Source organism: Sesamum indicum, linkage group LG10 (assembly GCF_000512975.1).
Source record: "Sesamum indicum cultivar Zhongzhi No. 13 linkage group LG10, S_indicum_v1.0, whole genome shotgun sequence".
NCBI classification, from domain to species: Eukaryota; Viridiplantae; Streptophyta; class Magnoliopsida; order Lamiales; family Pedaliaceae; genus Sesamum; species Sesamum indicum.
The window spans coordinates 16,321,305-16,338,764 of record NC_026154.1 but is presented as its reverse complement, the minus strand read 5'-3'; the positions used below and the strand labels follow the sequence as shown (position 1 = coordinate 16,338,764).

General features: G+C 33.4%; 4 protein-coding genes and 1 pseudogene across 6 annotated transcripts in view; 3 read left to right on the top strand and 2 right to left on the bottom strand.

Annotated features, from left to right (window-relative positions):
• The window catches only part of LOC105172898, a 5,200-nt gene extending 4,142 nt beyond the window's left edge, over positions 1-1,058 (bottom strand). For 2 of the 3 annotated variants that reach the window (XR_848685.2, XM_011094503.2), the window contains exons 1-2: positions 724-1,058; positions 10-205 (exon numbers count right to left, since the gene is read on the bottom strand). Coding sequence is in view for 2 of the 3 variants with exons in the window: in XM_011094503.2 (XP_011092805.1) it covers positions 10-136 (127 nt within the window). In the remaining variant the exon portion in view is untranslated. The remainder of the gene's footprint in view (positions 1-9; positions 206-723) is intronic. The other variant, XM_011094504.2, reaches the window with a different exon arrangement.
• Positions 5,166-7,825, top strand: LOC105172897 (protein RER1A-like). The gene is made up of 4 exons (XM_011094501.2): positions 5,166-5,322; positions 6,062-6,437; positions 7,087-7,267; positions 7,444-7,825. The coding sequence occupies exons 2-4, from the start codon at positions 6,085-6,087 to the stop codon at positions 7,495-7,497; spliced, it is 588 nt and encodes a 195-aa protein (XP_011092803.1). The 5' UTR covers positions 5,166-5,322; positions 6,062-6,084; the 3' UTR covers positions 7,498-7,825.
• Positions 8,417-10,142, top strand: LOC105172896 (syntaxin-112-like). The gene is made up of 2 exons (XM_011094500.2): positions 8,417-8,683; positions 8,879-10,142. The coding sequence occupies exon 2, from the start codon at positions 8,892-8,894 to the stop codon at positions 9,780-9,782; it is 891 nt and encodes a 296-aa protein (XP_011092802.1). The 5' UTR covers positions 8,417-8,683; positions 8,879-8,891; the 3' UTR covers positions 9,783-10,142.
• On the bottom strand, positions 10,266-12,439 carry LOC105172979 (annotated as a pseudogene).
• LOC105172895 (protein RADIALIS-like 1) lies at positions 16,516-16,963 on the top strand. The gene has a single exon (XM_011094499.2). It carries the CDS (start codon positions 16,636-16,638, stop codon positions 16,888-16,890), a length of 255 nt encoding a protein of 84 aa, XP_011092801.1. The 5' UTR covers positions 16,516-16,635; the 3' UTR covers positions 16,891-16,963.

Sequence of the window (17,460 nt, the reverse complement as noted above, 5' to 3'; positions counted from 1 at the left end):
TCAGATTCCCTCTCTCTGCTGCTGCATTCCGGCTTAGCGGCATCCAATGCGCCATCCAAACAGGCTGGTACGGTTGCACTGTCTGCCTATTCTTGTCACTGCTATTCTTAATAGATTGCACCATTCGTTCAGACATTATGACTTGGACTGGACTTAGTTGGAAGTCTAACTTCAGAACTTCCTCAGAGATTTAAGTGATTTTAACCTAACAAAAAGATTTGAAAAGGCAATCAACAAAGAGCTAGATGGAGAAGAAAAATCCATCTTCCTAGCAGTAAAAAGAAACATAAAACTTAGAAAACGCAGATTAACAGGATAGAAAGGAAAACATCAGGTCCTTCAATTTATTGGTCATACTTACAAATTGACATTGAAAACACATTAAACTAGTAAAATTTACAGAAATTTAATATTTACTGTTCACTGAGAGGCGTGCTCGGAAAACAATTCAGCAACTCACAGTGAAAGAATCAAATACCAAAACAACTCTCATAAGTTGTTTTCTTGACAATTATATCTTCACTTCCCCCAATCATGAGATATCCACACATAGATGTCGGAAAAACTATATATGAAAACTAGCGTAATCTTCCTCACAAACAAGACGCGATTCACTCGCAAACTCAGAAAACAAAACCAGATTATGTACACCTAACCTAACATGAGCAAGAAAGAGCTAGAAACAACACCACAACTTCAAAATTCGGCAAGCACTCGACTCACCTGTTTGCTGAGTTATCCTCGATATTTTTCCCGAACCAGAACTAAATCATCGTTTTCCAGCTGAATCCAGAGCTCCGAGCAAATAATACGCAGAGATCGAACTCAAAGAACCGTACAACACTGAGAAATAGAAGATTCAGAGTCTCTATTATACTCCATATAATGTCGTACGCAGTTGTGTGGCTCTCAGCCTCGGTGCATATACGTGCCGCATGTTTGTATGTATATCATATGTATGTTGAAAAGTAAATGTAGAGCTTCTCCTTAGAGAGAGAAAATTCCGCGAGAAGAGAGTTAAGCTATTTGTTCTATCGTCTATGCTTCCTCGCCTTTATGCTACTTACCAAGCCGCCCCACCTGTCCTACACTTTTTCTGTCGCTCTTTAGCATTCTTTCCTTTTATATTCTTATCATTTATTTTTTTTATTATTCTTTTTGTTGACATTTAAATAAGTTATTGAAAATAAATATTTTATAATGAGGCGCGTTTTTAGCATAGTTAGTAGAACTCGGAACGAGTAATAAACGGAAAAATTGTAATTTGACTCTATGTGTTATTAAAAATGAGGCAAAAAAAAAAAATTTCGTTTGAAAATTATAATAGTAAATTACTTCACGTGTTTTGAAAAATGAAGTAAATTTACCAACATATCTAAATTACTGACAGACGGTAATTTGCTTCATTTTTTAAAATACGGAGTAATTTACTAATTCTCTTTTTGCAAAGGGTATTTACTCATTTCACATATTACATAAAGGTTTTTGCCCATAATTCTTATAACATCCAAACTACAAGCTTTTTTTAATAATAAGCACAAGAACCAAAACAAAGAAAGCACTGCTAACACCTATTTAAAAACGGGTGAATAGCAATTTATCACCTTATGATATTGAAAATGAGCACATTATTCCCCTATGAAAAATTTTACCAATTTACCTCCCTATATTTTTTAAAGTGAAGCAATTTACTTCCTTATACAGGGAGGTAAATTGCTTCATTTTAAAAATCATGGGGGATAAGTTATTGTATTTTAGAAAATACATGCAGGTAAATCGCTATTTATTTTTTCATGAGGGGGTAATTTGCTCATTTGTGATATCACAAAGGGGTTCCTTGTATTTTTTCCATTTAAAAACTAAGAAATTTTTTTAACATTAGTTTTTTTTTTCTTTTAAAAAATTAAGTACATATTTATTTTATACGAGTAAGAAACACATTTTAACCGAGCTTTTTAATACTCTGATTTTTTTTTTATTGTTGATATAAATATAATAATTGATTTACAACACAATTATCAGTAGAGGGACAAATACGAGTTAATTAATTGAATATTAATAGAGTTCTTACACGCATTATTTATATATTTATTTATAAAATGTGAGGATTTAGAAAAAAATCTATATTTTCCATTGTATTTATTATAAATTAAATTTGAGAAAATTCTGTATTCAAACTTGATGAGTAGAATGATTGTCTGTTCCAAACAATACAAATATGTAGAGCATGAAATATCTTGTACGGTATTAATGCATCCAAACAATCTCTCATGGTCAAGAAATTACTGAGCTGGCAGTCCAAACGGTGCACATACTACGACAGTGCTGTTTCCAACGGAGCCGTTATGTGGCGGTGCAGTACTTGGGTATAAGTAATTTATATTAATATAAAAATAATCCCTTCACACTTACAAACGATTGTTAATAATACCGTCGCAATATTAATTTGTAAAATTAAAAATACTCTTAAAATAACTAACTTTTTAAATTCTACATTAATTGAAAAATTATTATTTTTTATTAATATGATGTACTGATTTAGAAAATTAAAAAATTGACAGACCGAAAAAGAAAAAACACCAAAAAAAGTCTCTTTCTTAATATATAGTATAGATAAAATAGTTGATTATATTTTTTATTGTTAAATAATGAATTTTACAAAAAAAAAAATAATTTTTGATGTGTTGAATTCATAAACTTAATTAATTATATAAATAAAAATTTAGTTAGACTTAACGATTAAACCTATTTTCAAAATTAATTGAACGAATTTAAAAAGTAATTTAATGAATATAATGAATAATTATGTTAGTGAGATCAAAATTTATAATTTGTAATTTCTATCTAAATATTCTTTTCATTGAATTAACTTTAAAAAATGTCCTAAAAGAATTGGAAAAATAATATATAAAAAAATATATATTGTGCTTAAAATACAAATTTGAATTAGTCAACCACAAGGTAAAACGAGGTTTAACGGGTGTTTGCAATGATTTAAAATAAATATTGATCAATTTATTATTGAGAATAAATTAAAAATTATAAACAGCTTTGTATTAATTTTGTATTTTATTAGTAAAATTATAAAATATACAGCTGTTTCTTCAAATTTAGCATAACACCAACTTTACTTTTTTTTTAAAAAAAGAATATTAATTTTAAAAATTCTTAATTTTTACTAGTGTTAAATTTAAGGAGTGTTTGGAAGAGAGGATTGGGAGGGATTCTCTTATGTAGCGCTTGGCTCATCTTCCTACACGTCATCCTTCTCTTTGGACCAATTGGAGAGAGAGTGGAGATAAAGTTGAAGGTAGGTTGCAATTTGACATGGTGTGGATGTGCATTTGAGGCAGGCCGCCCCCACATTGTACTTACTGAATATGTAAGTATTTGTCGTATTTAATATAAATTAAAATTATTATAATTTATTTATTATTTTAATTATATTAACGTATTGATTGAATTAATATAAAATTAAAAAAAATTGAAGATTTTATAAAATTAGAATGCCTAACAGAGTAGAGTTGACATTACTCTCCTCTTTAAAGGAGATGCGCCTAAGTTCAAACATAGGTCGTCTCGACCCCCCACATCCATTGTCCTCAAACAAACAAAAATAGCTAAAGCTATCAGTCTAAGTTATGTTATTATCTCTTAATTTGTATGACCATATGACTTATGTTTACGAGACAAAATATTTAAATTAATTCAGAATTATAAGGTTCACCTTTTTATATATATAAATAAACTCCACATGTTAATTATGATTTTTTTTTTCAAAAGTTATTATAAAATCAGATTATAAAAAATTATTTAGATATTAGTGGTAATTACTTTTTGTTCGATGAGATTTGGTGTAATTACACGTAATTCTCTTATGGTTTAAAAAATTATATCTAACATTCTTCAAATTTGACTCCACAACTCTAATACGATATACATTGTAAGAAGTTGATTAATTATTTCTTGTGTGTTATGGCGCAATTTAAAGTGTAATTATAATTTATTTTTTAAGAAATGGTAATAATATACTATTATTCCATTTTATATGCTCATAAATCACATCAAATGGGCTTATCTTCAGTAATAAAATCTTTTTATTTTTCTAAATTCATACTAAAAATTATATATTGATACGGGTCCAATAACACCATAATGCTCACGAAAATTCTAAGATTATCCTATGATTAACATGTAAAACAAAGGTTAGTATTCCATTATTTATATCAATAACGAATTTATGGAGAAAATAAAAAAAAACTTGAATCAAAATGAAAATAATGGTCGGAAAGAGAGTGAAAGTGATATAACTTGTGTGGAGTGTAAAGGTATACTGAAAATAGCTTAAAATTTGAGACATAATGTGAGAATAAATTTGATAGCTTGTCCACCCAAAATGACTGCACAAAGGGTCTATTTATAAGAGTCTATGGAGCAAGACCTGAAAGGTGGTTATGGTGAATCATACCCCATCAGAAAGCTGCACGTATTAGCTACTCAACGGAAATATCCATTTGTGATTTGTACTTGTCCAAAGATATGACTATTTTACCGAATTTTGATTGAGTTAGTTTTTCAGGCCTATCGGGTTAAAAAAACAAGAAACAGTTATGGGCTTTAAACTTTGTTCTTGAATCAACGGGTCCTGATTTGTTGAGCTGTTTGATGGGGGTCCATTTTCTTATTTTTTAAATTTTGAAGAAAAATATTTGAGGGATCATTACATATATTATTAAAAACTTTTTAAAATAAATTTATAGGAGCTGCCTTATAAAGTATATATATAGTAATTTTTCTCATCTAAAATATTTTTTTCGATCGAATATGCTTTTGCTTGTGAAATTTTCTCCCAAATATATCTTAAATATATTTATTGATTTTTAAAAAGTACAAATATGAAATTAATTATAATTATTATATAAATTTTATTATTTAATATATATTATACATCGCATCAACTGTCATATTAAACCGCACGTTAAAGAAAATACGTATCTTGCTTAATTTTATTTTTTATTATTTTAATTAAAATGAGATAAAATTACATGCAATGGTAAGTTGGTAACCCTAATATTACAGTTTCTGATCAGACAGGATCAAAGGAATTCCATTGACTCTACAAGTTTGTGGAATGACGATATTATCCAAAGTATACAAGCATATTCTCCATGGGTAGTTAATCGACGTCGTTTAGTAGTGTACTTCCTCGCTGGCAGTGTTTTCTCGCACGGATTTCAACTCCCCATTCCCAATTCACATCTTCACCTCCGAAAACCCCCTGAATTTATAATTTCTATTCCACCTGCTTTGTTTTCGGCGAAGGTAAACCTAATCTGTTTGCTGTTCCTTTGTTTTCCTTATGAAGACTGTATGATCTCTGGTTTTATTAATATTTGGTACCAGCAATCATTAGGTTTTCTTGATTGAGATTCCTGTTTCAGATCTGCTTGTAGTCGTCATTTCATTTCAGTGTTAGGGCGACAGTTGTGTTTAATTTGGATTTGGTATTCTTTGTCATAAGGGGTTTATTTTGCAATTGGTTAGAAATTTACGGTTCGTATTGTTTAGCATCTAGATAAGGTTTAGATGAGTAATTGGAGATCAGGTTGAAAATACGTTTTAATTTTGAGACTGGATTTACGAGGGTTTTGTTCGATGCAGAAGTGTTACTATTTTTTGACCCCCTTGCAATTTTTCAGTCATCGAAGGTACTGCTAGATACAATGTATAAGCTAGCCCAGTTAGTTGATCAAATACTTAGTCGCTGGTCTGTTTGATTTCGACGCTCTGTTGTGTTGTCAATATTGCAAATGATGCAACCTGCGGCTTGGGATTGCTCTATGGATGATTTGATTCGAGAAACTTTTTCAGTGATTATGGGTAGTCTTCAGGAAAATTATAGTTCCCTTTCTGCAAATAAAACTTTTGCGAAGCTTTCGAACTGCTTCTCGATGGACATTTGCATGTATCCCAGCTGTCAAACATCATACTGGTAATGTGAACATGATGTTTCTTCAAATTAGAGTTAGCCCGCTGATTGAAGTTCTGTCTCCAATTGTAGGACTGATAAGTTCGAGCTTAATCATGGAGGGGGTTGGAGGTGATGGTCCATCGACGGCTGCTGCTGCGCTGAACCAACGGAGGAATGAAGTATCTAAACTTTTCCAGTATTATTTAGATAAATCGACTCCCCACGCTCTTTACCGATGGATTGGAACTTTTGTTGTAGTTCTTGTTTATGCTCTGCGGGTTTACTACATTCAAGGGTTCTATATTGTTTCATACGGTTTAGGGATCTACATTCTGAATCTGCTCATTGGGTTTTTGTCACCTCTAGTTGACCCAGAGCTGGAACCTAGTGATGGTCCTTCGTTGCCTACGAAGGGTTCCGACGAATTCAAACCTTTTATTCGCCGCCTCCCTGAGTTCAAATTCTGGTATTTATATTTTCTTTAGCCATTTATAATTTTGTTTCTGTAGGCTCTGACTTCTATTAGGTTAGACATTATTATATTGCAGCCATGAGCTTTAATATGCAGTAGGTGGTCGACATACTGTCATGTCATTGGTATGCTTATTTTCTTAGTAATGCATAAACTCCTGGAAAGTAATCTGATGGATAATTGTGATTGAATTTTCTGATATCATGAGGTACTTGCAGCATACAGTTCCGGAACTTGATATGAAGAATAGGTTTATTAGTATGTAAAAGGTGGCATAGAAGGATTTTTGGACTAGTCATATCTGATTTTTATATGGATCTTATTCTGCATCTTTAATACACTCAGTGAAAAGCTCCATGAAAGGTTTAAACATAAAATTACTTGGGGAGTATGTAGTTGCTGGTAGAACAACTGTAATTTGAAAACGACAGTGCAAATAAGTTTGCCTATGAACTTTTTGATTAATATCCTATAGGCCAGGAAAAGAATTTCCTTTCTTCAGTCTTGGTAGAAGGCCAGGTAAAGAATTTCCTTTCTTCAGTCTTGGTAGAGAATCTGAAAGGATCACTTCATTGATTTAAGATGCACGGGTTTCCCTTAACAAAGATATCAATGTTGATGAAGTCTTTTATTTTGGTTGCAGGTATGCCATCACGAAGGCTTTCTGTATAGCATTTATTATGACCTTCTTTTCCATGTTTGATGTTCCAGTTTTCTGGCCTATATTATTGTGCTACTGGCTTGTTCTTTTTGCATTAACAATGAAGCGTCAAATAATGCATATGATCAAGTACAAGTATATCCCATTCAACATTGGGAAGCAGGTAAAGCTCTAGAAAGATGTATACTCTGTCTTTCCTCCACTTCATCATACACAGTAAATCATCTTTCCGAAGCATATTTATAGTATGGTAGTAGCTTTTAGCCGAGAACTCTTCTGGTTGTTCTAGTTCTTTTCTTACTATTATCACTGCTAGTAACGGTTCTTGTTTCATAACAGACGTACAAAGGGAAAAAACCTGCCTCTAGCGCCAGCAGCCCGCGAGCCGACTGAACATATACTGGTTTATGACTTAACCGGATGAAGAATCACATCAGAAAGATGAAATGGCAGCAGGGAAACAAGAACAAGAAAAGGCACAGGAAAATACCTTTACTACGACATTTCTAGTTTATGGGATCTGTATTTAGATTGAGATACTGACATGGAGCTGAATACAGAATTATCAGCATATAGTTCAGTTGTGGGCTGTTATTTCATTATGGCATCATAACTGCTAATTACGCAGCAGAAGTAGTGGAAGTTCAATTTGTTTACGACACCTCACTGCAGGAATATTAAAGTTTGTTGTAATTCGATTTTCTGTTTGTTTCATGGCGAATGTTTGCATTCATATTATTATGTTGTGTGCTGGAGATAACATACATTACTCCTGATCCTAAATGATTGTATATTATCAATATCATTACTCCTAAACCGCATCTATAAAAGAGTGGAAAATCTAGACTTTTATGAAAAAAATGGTATAATTACATATTTACCTCTTGACCTATAGTTTATTTATATGCATTACTTTTATCTTTTAGATTACTGTATCATTTACACAGATCACTTTTATTTTTTGAGAAACTAGATATACATTCTCAAAAAGGTCAAAAATATTATACAGTCAATATTGTTTTTGTGCTGTCAAGAGTGGTTTTATAATTATATAAAAAATATAAATAATTTGTGTAAATAAGTCATAAGTCAAGGGTGTAAATTTCATTATCCCTACAAAAATTCACTTACATTTTGTCTCATCCAAACCACATGCATTAAAAGGAAATAAACGTCAACAAGGTATAAATGTTTTAATTACTATTTCTGTTGTACGTCTGTTTCCAAGCCCTAGTGGCAAAATAGACTTTCTATTAATAATACAACGGCTATTTAATAAAGCCGGAATTTAAATTTGGGAACGGTCTAATATTTCAAAATCCCAACGGAAACCCACCGCCATTGCCACAACCATCCCGTCCCCTCTTGGGCTCTTAATAACTCTTTTCTCACAGCATTCAATTGTATTCCTTCTCACCCTTTTCCTCTCAGTCCCTTCTTCAAGATTTATGCCTCTGTTTCTTCACTGATTTGGAATTACTCATTCTGTCGTTGCTGAGCGGATCTTGAAGATATTCTCAAGAATTGGAATTTCAGTATCATTCAAATCCCAAATAATCTATTAATTTCTCATCTCTTGGTACGACATTTTCTATCTTTGGCTTATGAGTTTGTGTGTTCTCAGTTATATATGGTTCAATTTTCTTAATCTTATGAAGGCATATGAGATTTCTTGACTATGAGTTTGTGTATGTGCTTTTCACACACACTCATGTGATTGAATTTGTCTTTATTTTCTGAAGGATTGAGGTATTTTTCTTTGTGGGTTTTTCAGAATTGTTGCAAAGATGAACGACTTAATGACGAAATCGTTCCTAAGTTATGTTGATCTCAAGAAACAAGCAATGAAGGACCTTGAAGCAGGGCGAGATATTGAGATGGGGCAACTCGACCCATCCGATGAAAGTAATCTCTCAAAGTTTTTTGAAGAAGTAGGCGCAATCAAGGCCGACATGGAGGAAATCACCAATCTACTTCTTGATCTTCAAGATCTCAATGAAGAGACTAAATCTGCTCAGAGTTCCAAAATTCTTCGCGGGTTAAGGGACCGGATCAATGCCGACATGGTCATGGTTCTTCGAAAAGCCAAGATCATCAAAACGAGATTGGAATTGCTTGATAAATCGAATGTTGCAAATCGTAGTGTATCATCTGCGTATAGAGAAGGAAGCCACATTGATCGTACAAGAATTGCGGTGACTAATGGCCTGAGAGTTAAACTCAAAGATATAATGAATGATTTTCAGTGTTTGAGGGAGAAAATTGTTTCTGAGCACAAAGAAGGGCTTAAGAGGAGGTATTATAGCGCTACAGGCGAGCAACCGAGCGAGCAAATGATCGAAAAGATGATATCAGAAGGCGGGCTTGTGGGAGTTCTTGAGGGCAAGGGAGAATCAATGGAGGAGAATCAAGAGAGAGATGAGGCAGTGAAGGAAATACAGAGAAGCTTAGTTCAGCTACACCAAGTCTTTCTTGACATGGCAGTGATGGTCGAGACTCAAGGCGAGCAAATGAATAATATCGAGCAGAACGTAGTTAATGCTGGAGCATATATAAATGATGGGACGAAAGAGCTCGATCGTGCTAAACGGATGAAGGGCAGAAGGACGTGGGCTTGTTGGATTGGGGTAGTCGTGCTGGTGTTCGTGTTGGTATGCCTCATTGCAATGCTTTTCTGAAATTAGAAACTAACTTAAGATTTATATGCAGTGTATCGTCTTTGCTTGTTGCCTATTGTCTCTTCAGCTGCTTGACACAGAACTTGAGGGTTTGGAGAGAATTTCATTGCTTTTTTTTTTCTTTTTCTTTTTCCCTTTTTACTTTAATTTTGAGTGCGATGTGTCTGATGATTTCTGTTCATCATTCACTGCATCATTGAAGTCGATTGTGTTCATTGAGATTTTCTCATTGTTGTGCCAAGTTGTATTCATTTTTTTCCTTTTTGAAGTGAAGGGAGATAGATGATCCCTGTTTTCTTGACAATATTGTGAATAGCATTTTAAAATTTTAATAGCAGTGAGATCTCTGTTGTTGGATTATCTGAGTTTTCTGCATTTTCGCATAGCCATACGGAATTTGGATGTATAATATCGACGAGCCAATCAAGAATCTCAGATAAAGAGTGAAGCATGTTATTAATATATATGATTCTAGTTTGAATTTCAATCAACAGAAATCATAATTCTTTTTAGTTTCAAATGCAAAACAAACGATTTTGAGTGAGTTTTACCAAGGAGGAGATCCTTTGGTTGAGGCAAAATTGAATAGTCTGGACCTGGTCCATCCTCCACCACAAATGCTGTCTTCAGCCCCCACCCGGTATGAAGCTCCAAGTTACAATACAATGCATAAACCGCACACCTACAAGATCATATTTTCCTTGGTTAATGATTGATGAATTAATTTTTAATGTAGCTAAAGTATGTGAAATATGAGTTCAGAAAGACAGTTAAGCAGGTGGCAGTACCTGGATTATCAGCCCTGAACCTTATGGCAGTCCAACCACCACTGGGACTCCTACCGTATTTCTTTCAGGTGGATCCACCAAGTTAAACTTGGCAGGGTCTTTCTTTGGATCAAAGTTCCTGACTCCGGTTCCAACGACAAAAAAATTGTAGCCATGGAGATGGAACGGATGAGACTCGACCGACACGAGTTGGTGGTGTCTTGTAGTACTAACTCCACCGTTGAATTGAATGCTATCTTGCTGAGTCGAGGATGTTTACTTTGTGTTGTTTGAAGGTTTGCCGTGAGTGGTGCACCAGTGTAGTTAAAAGGCATTGGGGGCTGGTCGGGAAAGTCTAGTAAAAACTCCTTTGAGTGAGAAATAATGGGCCTGTAGAAGTCCAACTTGAGGCATCACCAAAGTTATGTTGTTTAAAGAAGCTGTGAGCTGTGCCCCATTCTGGCAGGTAGGACAAGGGTTGATTCCCAAGCCGATTGTGTAGAAAAGAAGACGATCTACGTTAAGAGGTACATTTGCTGGGAACTGTTGAGAGTGTAGACTCCGGAGCTTGGCGATGTAACTAAGAGCAAAAGCAGTGTCATTGAGAGCTGGTAACTGGGGAAGGCTTGGAATTGTATTGCAATATGCCTGTGGCTGTTTTGTTGTCTACGGATAGTGGCGCATCCATGAAAGGCTGAGCGGCCTTGAAATATCTGCCAGGCACTTGGTTTGCTCGGAGGAGAACATTTGTCGTCTGGCCAGGTGCTATCAGAATTGCATCAGTTGAAAAAGGTTTTGTGTAAACTGCAGCGATTTCCAGTGCTGTCATATTGTGGCCAGCAACGGCAAAGAAAAGCTCGTCGTTTAGTGCAGCATTGACGATCCTCAAGAGGTATGTTTCTTCAGACTCAACCTCTATCATAAGTGTCTTCTGTCAAGCATCTTAATAAAGTATTTTAACAAGAAGCAAAGTTTAGCCTGACACGAAAAGTTTTACGTTTCTCAGAACACGGGAATGCCCTGGCTTGCCGTTGATTGTATGTGCATCAGACGTTTTCGGAGATAATCCCTGTTTTTTTCCTTGTTTGACAACATCTTCAACATCATCATTCCACCACTCTCCTATTTTTTGCCAACAAAAATGCAACCTTATTATAGTCACTCAAGTTGTCTGATTTAGTCAAAAGAACTTCATATTTCTGTGTAATAAAATCACCTAAGAGTAAGTTAAACTCAATCAGGCTGTGGAAACGGGTAAGCAGTCCCTTGTTTAGGCATTATGACAATGGCACCATAAACAGTAGTTGTCAGCCAAAAAATGTGTGCACGCCACCGCAATGTTCCTCTCTGCCCTGTTACATTAAAATCGTAGGTATAGCTCTGCCCCGCCTGAACCGGACACTGTGTTATATATGCCGGTCCACCAGCCCACTTTTTGCGATATTGCTTCAACCCATGCCTGCCCAGAAACCAAGCGTAAAATAGTGTACCATGAAGCATTAGCATTGTAAAAAACAACATTCTACACAAGTTCAGTGTTGAACTCTAATTCTCACCAGTGAATCGACATGTTGTACTGTGCATGGTTAGTAACATTAATGACAAGTCGATCGGTCTCCTTCTCTAGCGCAAATCGTCGGCCCTGGAAACATCCCGTTTACTGTGACAATCGGCTTCGCAGGGCACAATCTGCTTACATATATGAACTAAGTCATGAGCCAAGAAATGCATGCAGCACTATAATGCACATGGTAAGAAAAAACAATGTTGCATTCTTACTAACATGGACCTGGTATTTTTGACTTGGGCTTTGGTTGGAGTCGACACGCTTCCTATAACACACACGAGGAGCAAACCAATAGCCAAATGAAAAACGCCTCGCCTTCCCATCATTCGTTTGCTAAAAGGAGTTAAATTTGTATGATTTTACATCATATTCGAGACGTTTTTCGATTTTTTATAGGAGTTGGGAGAGGGTGGAATAAGCCATCAGTTTGTTAAGGGTTTTTGCTGATTAGGTGAAGAAATGTGAACGAAGCTTACAAGCAATATGGTGATGGAGACTTGTGAGTAGTGCATGAGAAAGCAAAGGGGAGAAGAGAAGAAGAGAAAAGAGTTGAAAACTGCCAAAAATCTGTCTGTATAAAGAAAGTATGTCTGAAAATGAGGATGAGAGGTACAGAAAGCCAACCATCAATCTCAACTTTGCCGTTAAGGTATTCAACTGTTGTTGTAGTATTACGTTTTTTAGCTTTATTTTATTTTGTATTAATAATTTACAAGTACAAATTATCAGTGAGGTGAAGGTTCTAACAGCCATTAGGTCAAACTATACTATTGTCAGCGATTAGACCCCATCCGACTCGACCATTTCCACCTGCATGATTATTATTCAATCAGATTAACAATGGCAGTTGTCGTTTCTCCGACACTTGCCAAAATTGGATTGGACTGGATTTTTTATTTTAAATTTTCTTGTATTTTTTATTTATTTAGTATATATGTCGTGCTTATGAATTTTTCTTTAAAAAAATAAATGATGTATAATTTTTTGTATTGTAAATAAAATAAATGATCTAATTTTATAAAAAGAATTCATATGATTGATAAGATGAAATATTTACATCATTAAACAATGTGAGTCATAATTGACATAATAGAAATAACACACAAAAAAAAAATTCATAAAATATGGATATCAAATGCACAAAGGGCATAAAATCAAGGAGGATCATATGTTAATTAGAAATAATGAAAAATGAGGATATTTTATTTATTTTCACCATCATTATTATATTATAGTAATATTTATTCTCTAGGATTGAGCTCTTATGTTCTAGACATACAACAAATATATCCATTTTGACCTGGATCGTCTTACAGGATCGGGCCCCTAACCCACAAATTACAAGCACAAGCATAGGTCAAGACTCGAGAGCACAAGAATTGTACCTTATGAAAATATCCGACAATCAAGTCAGTAACGCTCTGCATTGATTTAAAAATTAATTATATGTATTAACTGCAATATATGATTTGACTTTAAGCTTGATATTTATAAAAATATATCAGTAGGAAAAATCGAGATGTTATTCACGAATGAGGTACCTTGGTCAACCCAAATATAATACAATCAAATTTCATGTGATAATGCAAGTAATTTATTTAATGAGTTGAAGAAGAAAATATGTATTGGTACAAAGGGAAGCTAACTCCAAAAATTTGTACGACAATTCTTAGCATAACCAGATTTGGTCGAATAGCTCAAATTGAATCTAATGATATTTAATCAATCACATGATAAATATAATCGTAATTATAATATAATAGGTCACTCTCTTTATATATTATACAATTCACATAATAAGTATTGATTTGGGTCGAGGTCATCCACGACCTAGAGCTTATCTGGATGGTGATCTGGCAATGTTCAGGAATGTAGGTCTGACGAGTATCTCAAGCTAGTCTAGTGATGGTTGGCCTACACATACGAAGCATTAGGCTAGTTGAAGCGGATCTTGCTTGAAATCCTTTGAAACTTCAGTTAGTTAGGTTTAAGATTATAAGGATCTCACAATGCAATCTTTCTAGAGACTGTGAGCTCGTGTAAATAGAGCGTATGCACCTGTCAAATGGATCCTCCAAGTACTTAAGGTCTTTATGTGTCGGAATCCGTATGGATCATGTGTCAATAGGATAACCATCGGATGAGTGCCAAATCAATAACTATCCAAGTAGATCGTAGGGTCAAATGGATTAAGTACGACCCAACTCAATAAAAAAACAAGCAGATCTTTAGTGTGTGTAAATATTTTCTCATTTATTCAAGGACATTTCGATTCTTTTACTGATTTAGTTTATTGTAGTTGTACTAAAAATTTTCAAATTTCATTTAAATTAGGGTTTGGACTAGAATTTTGTATTGGTAGCCCTAAAATTGGTGAGCCCAAAGGGGATTCCCATTGTTTGGCACACAAAACTCATGCTGTCTATTTGCTTATCCTGAAATGCGAGATAAGTCCACTTTCCCCTCTCGCGGACCACGATTTCTAAAAGCTGTACTCCCACAACCCATGATAAGTAAAAAAGCCCTCAGCGGCAATCGAATACTTTAAAATTTATGGGCCTTCCCTTCATTCTTGATAATGACACACTTTAGCTATTCAATAATTCAAAATATTCTTACCCAAATTAAATTTGATCGAATTGAATTAATTATAAAAAAAATATGATATATTTATTTTATAATTTATTATTTTTATAAACTACACATCAATCACACCACAAATATATTATACTTGTCATATAATTAATTTGAATTGAATCAAATCCAGTGTGAATTAAAATTTTAAAACAGCTATAACCTTTTTGCAGAGATTTTCCAATTTTGAGGACGACAATTCATATAATCCATCACCCTTTATACTTCTTCACTCATCTCTCAAGAAGAAATATTACCATTTCGGTTCACATCGTAGTTACCTTTTAAAAAGTGCAAACTACTTTATTTATTCTATGTTTTCTCTTAATTTATCAACGATAATTATACTCTCATTTCTTGAAATTTGTTGTAATTGTACGTAGATCATTTATGGTTTAAAAAAATTATACCTAAACACTTATAAAGTTTATTCTCGTCTGACAAATATGTTTATTCGTTAGTCAGAATTTACTGAAATTGCTGATATTAACAAAGAAATCAGAAAAAAATCTATATTTACCCTCGGTTGATTTATTGGAGGTCAAATAAATCTTGTTATGATCAAATTAAACTCATACGTCTTCACGCATTAATGCATGTGAGGAGGCATATCTTCATTTGTTATAGAATAATTTAGTTTGAAAAAAATTATTTGATTTGCAATAATTAGTCCATAATAAGTAAATTGAGGGTAAAATCAATGTGCATTCAGTTATTTTATTAATCTTAGCAAATTCAGTGAATTTCGACTAATGAAAATACTGAATGTAATTTTTTAAATCACAGAGGATTTACGAGTGATCACAACAAACTTCAGAACTGAAAAATGTAATTATCCCTTTTTTCTATGTTATATAAATACATATACAACAATATGATTGGACAAACTATGCTTTATGATAAAAGCAGTTTATGGGATAAAATCGATTTAAACACAAATGCTTGCAACAGTAATAATAATTCGATTTGTAATTTTTTATAACTACGTACCTTTTGGTGGTTATTTTCTTTCATGCAATTTTTTTAGTTTTCTTACATTATTTATTATCTTTATCTGTTAATTTTTTTATAAAACAAAATATTTATATTAATTTATTATCTTAATATATATTTTTAGGTACTTTTTTAAATTACAAAAATTAACAATACAAGTAGTACAAATATTTTATTTTAATTATTTTTAAAAATTATGATAATATATAAAAAATGTGCCATATTTAGTGATACACTATGGTTGCCGCCAGCTGCAACTCTTTTGGAATGTTGTGTTGAGAGTTGGCAGAAATGAAATCCAAAACCCCAATTCCCATGATCTGATCGGCCAGAATGAAGCTTGAAACTTGTCAGTGATGTCTTCTGTCTTAAAACTTCCTTGCCTTGGCTGCTTCCACATACAAAATAAGACCTTTGTCGCTTTGTCCAAACGCAGGTGATTTAGTTAGACTTACACACGTACGCAGGTGATCGTAAATATATTATAGATGCAAAAGTTATAACTACTATATGGGCTGGCTATCAATTTTTAAATTTTTCATAATTGTGTGATTTTACGTGAACTTTAAATATAAAAAATAATTCATTGATTACAATAAGTCCATATATATTAGGATGTATAATGCACTCGACTTGTCTGACTAGAGACTCTGACCAAATTCAATTTGATTGATCCTGAATTAATTATTTTTTTTTAAAAAATCGCATTAGTTTTTTTATAATGGCATAATCATACGAACACTCCAAAGTAATAATAAAATTACACAAACACCCGTCTACTGTCGGAAATTACATTGACCTTGTACTGTTGATTCAGATTCCCGCCCCCTCTCTATATAATTAGGCTGCATGGAAATTCTCAATATCATCTCACAAACATCAAATTGAGGGCATGGCATCGAGTTCACTGAGTTCACGTCGGCCCGATTCCTGGACACCCCAGGAGAACAAGCTCTTTGAGAAGGCACTCGCTCGGTTCGACCAGGACACACCCGACCGGTGGCAAAACGTCGCCAGGGAAGTCGGCGGCGGAAAATCGGCGGAGGAAGTCAAAAGGCACTACGACGTTCTGATGGAGGATCTCCGGCGGATAGAATCCGGCCACGTGCCAATTCCCAACTACGCCACCAGGAACTCTACGCCGTAAGAAGAAAGAAGGCATATTTCTAATACTAATTAAAGCTCCTTTTTTTCCCCATGATATATCATTTTTTTGGAAGCGGAAGTGAAGATTTTTTTTTAAAAAAGTAAATCGATTACTCTTATTAATATCAATTATTTATTTCTAATAATTATTAATAATTATAAAGTAATGATCAATCAGATCTATATCTAATCAATAATTTTTATTAATTAAAATAAAAAAACACCTATTGTTAAATTAAAAAAAATATCCCACACGTTAGTGATTCCAACTCATAATCTTATAATCATGGGACCTTAATTTCATCAACTGAACTAAGCTTTATTGGCATGATATTGTGTAATTATTTGGTGAATTGAATTTTCATGTTGTATATTCATATTAAAATTATATTTAATATGTAAATGTCACATATATATATATATATATTTAAGAATACACATATATTAAATACATATATATATATATATTAAGTGCAATACAATATGTAACATAAATAAATTACGCTTCATGCATGCAAATCTTTTATTTTAAATTGTCTTTCATAATAAAATCTATGTAGCTCGTGCATTT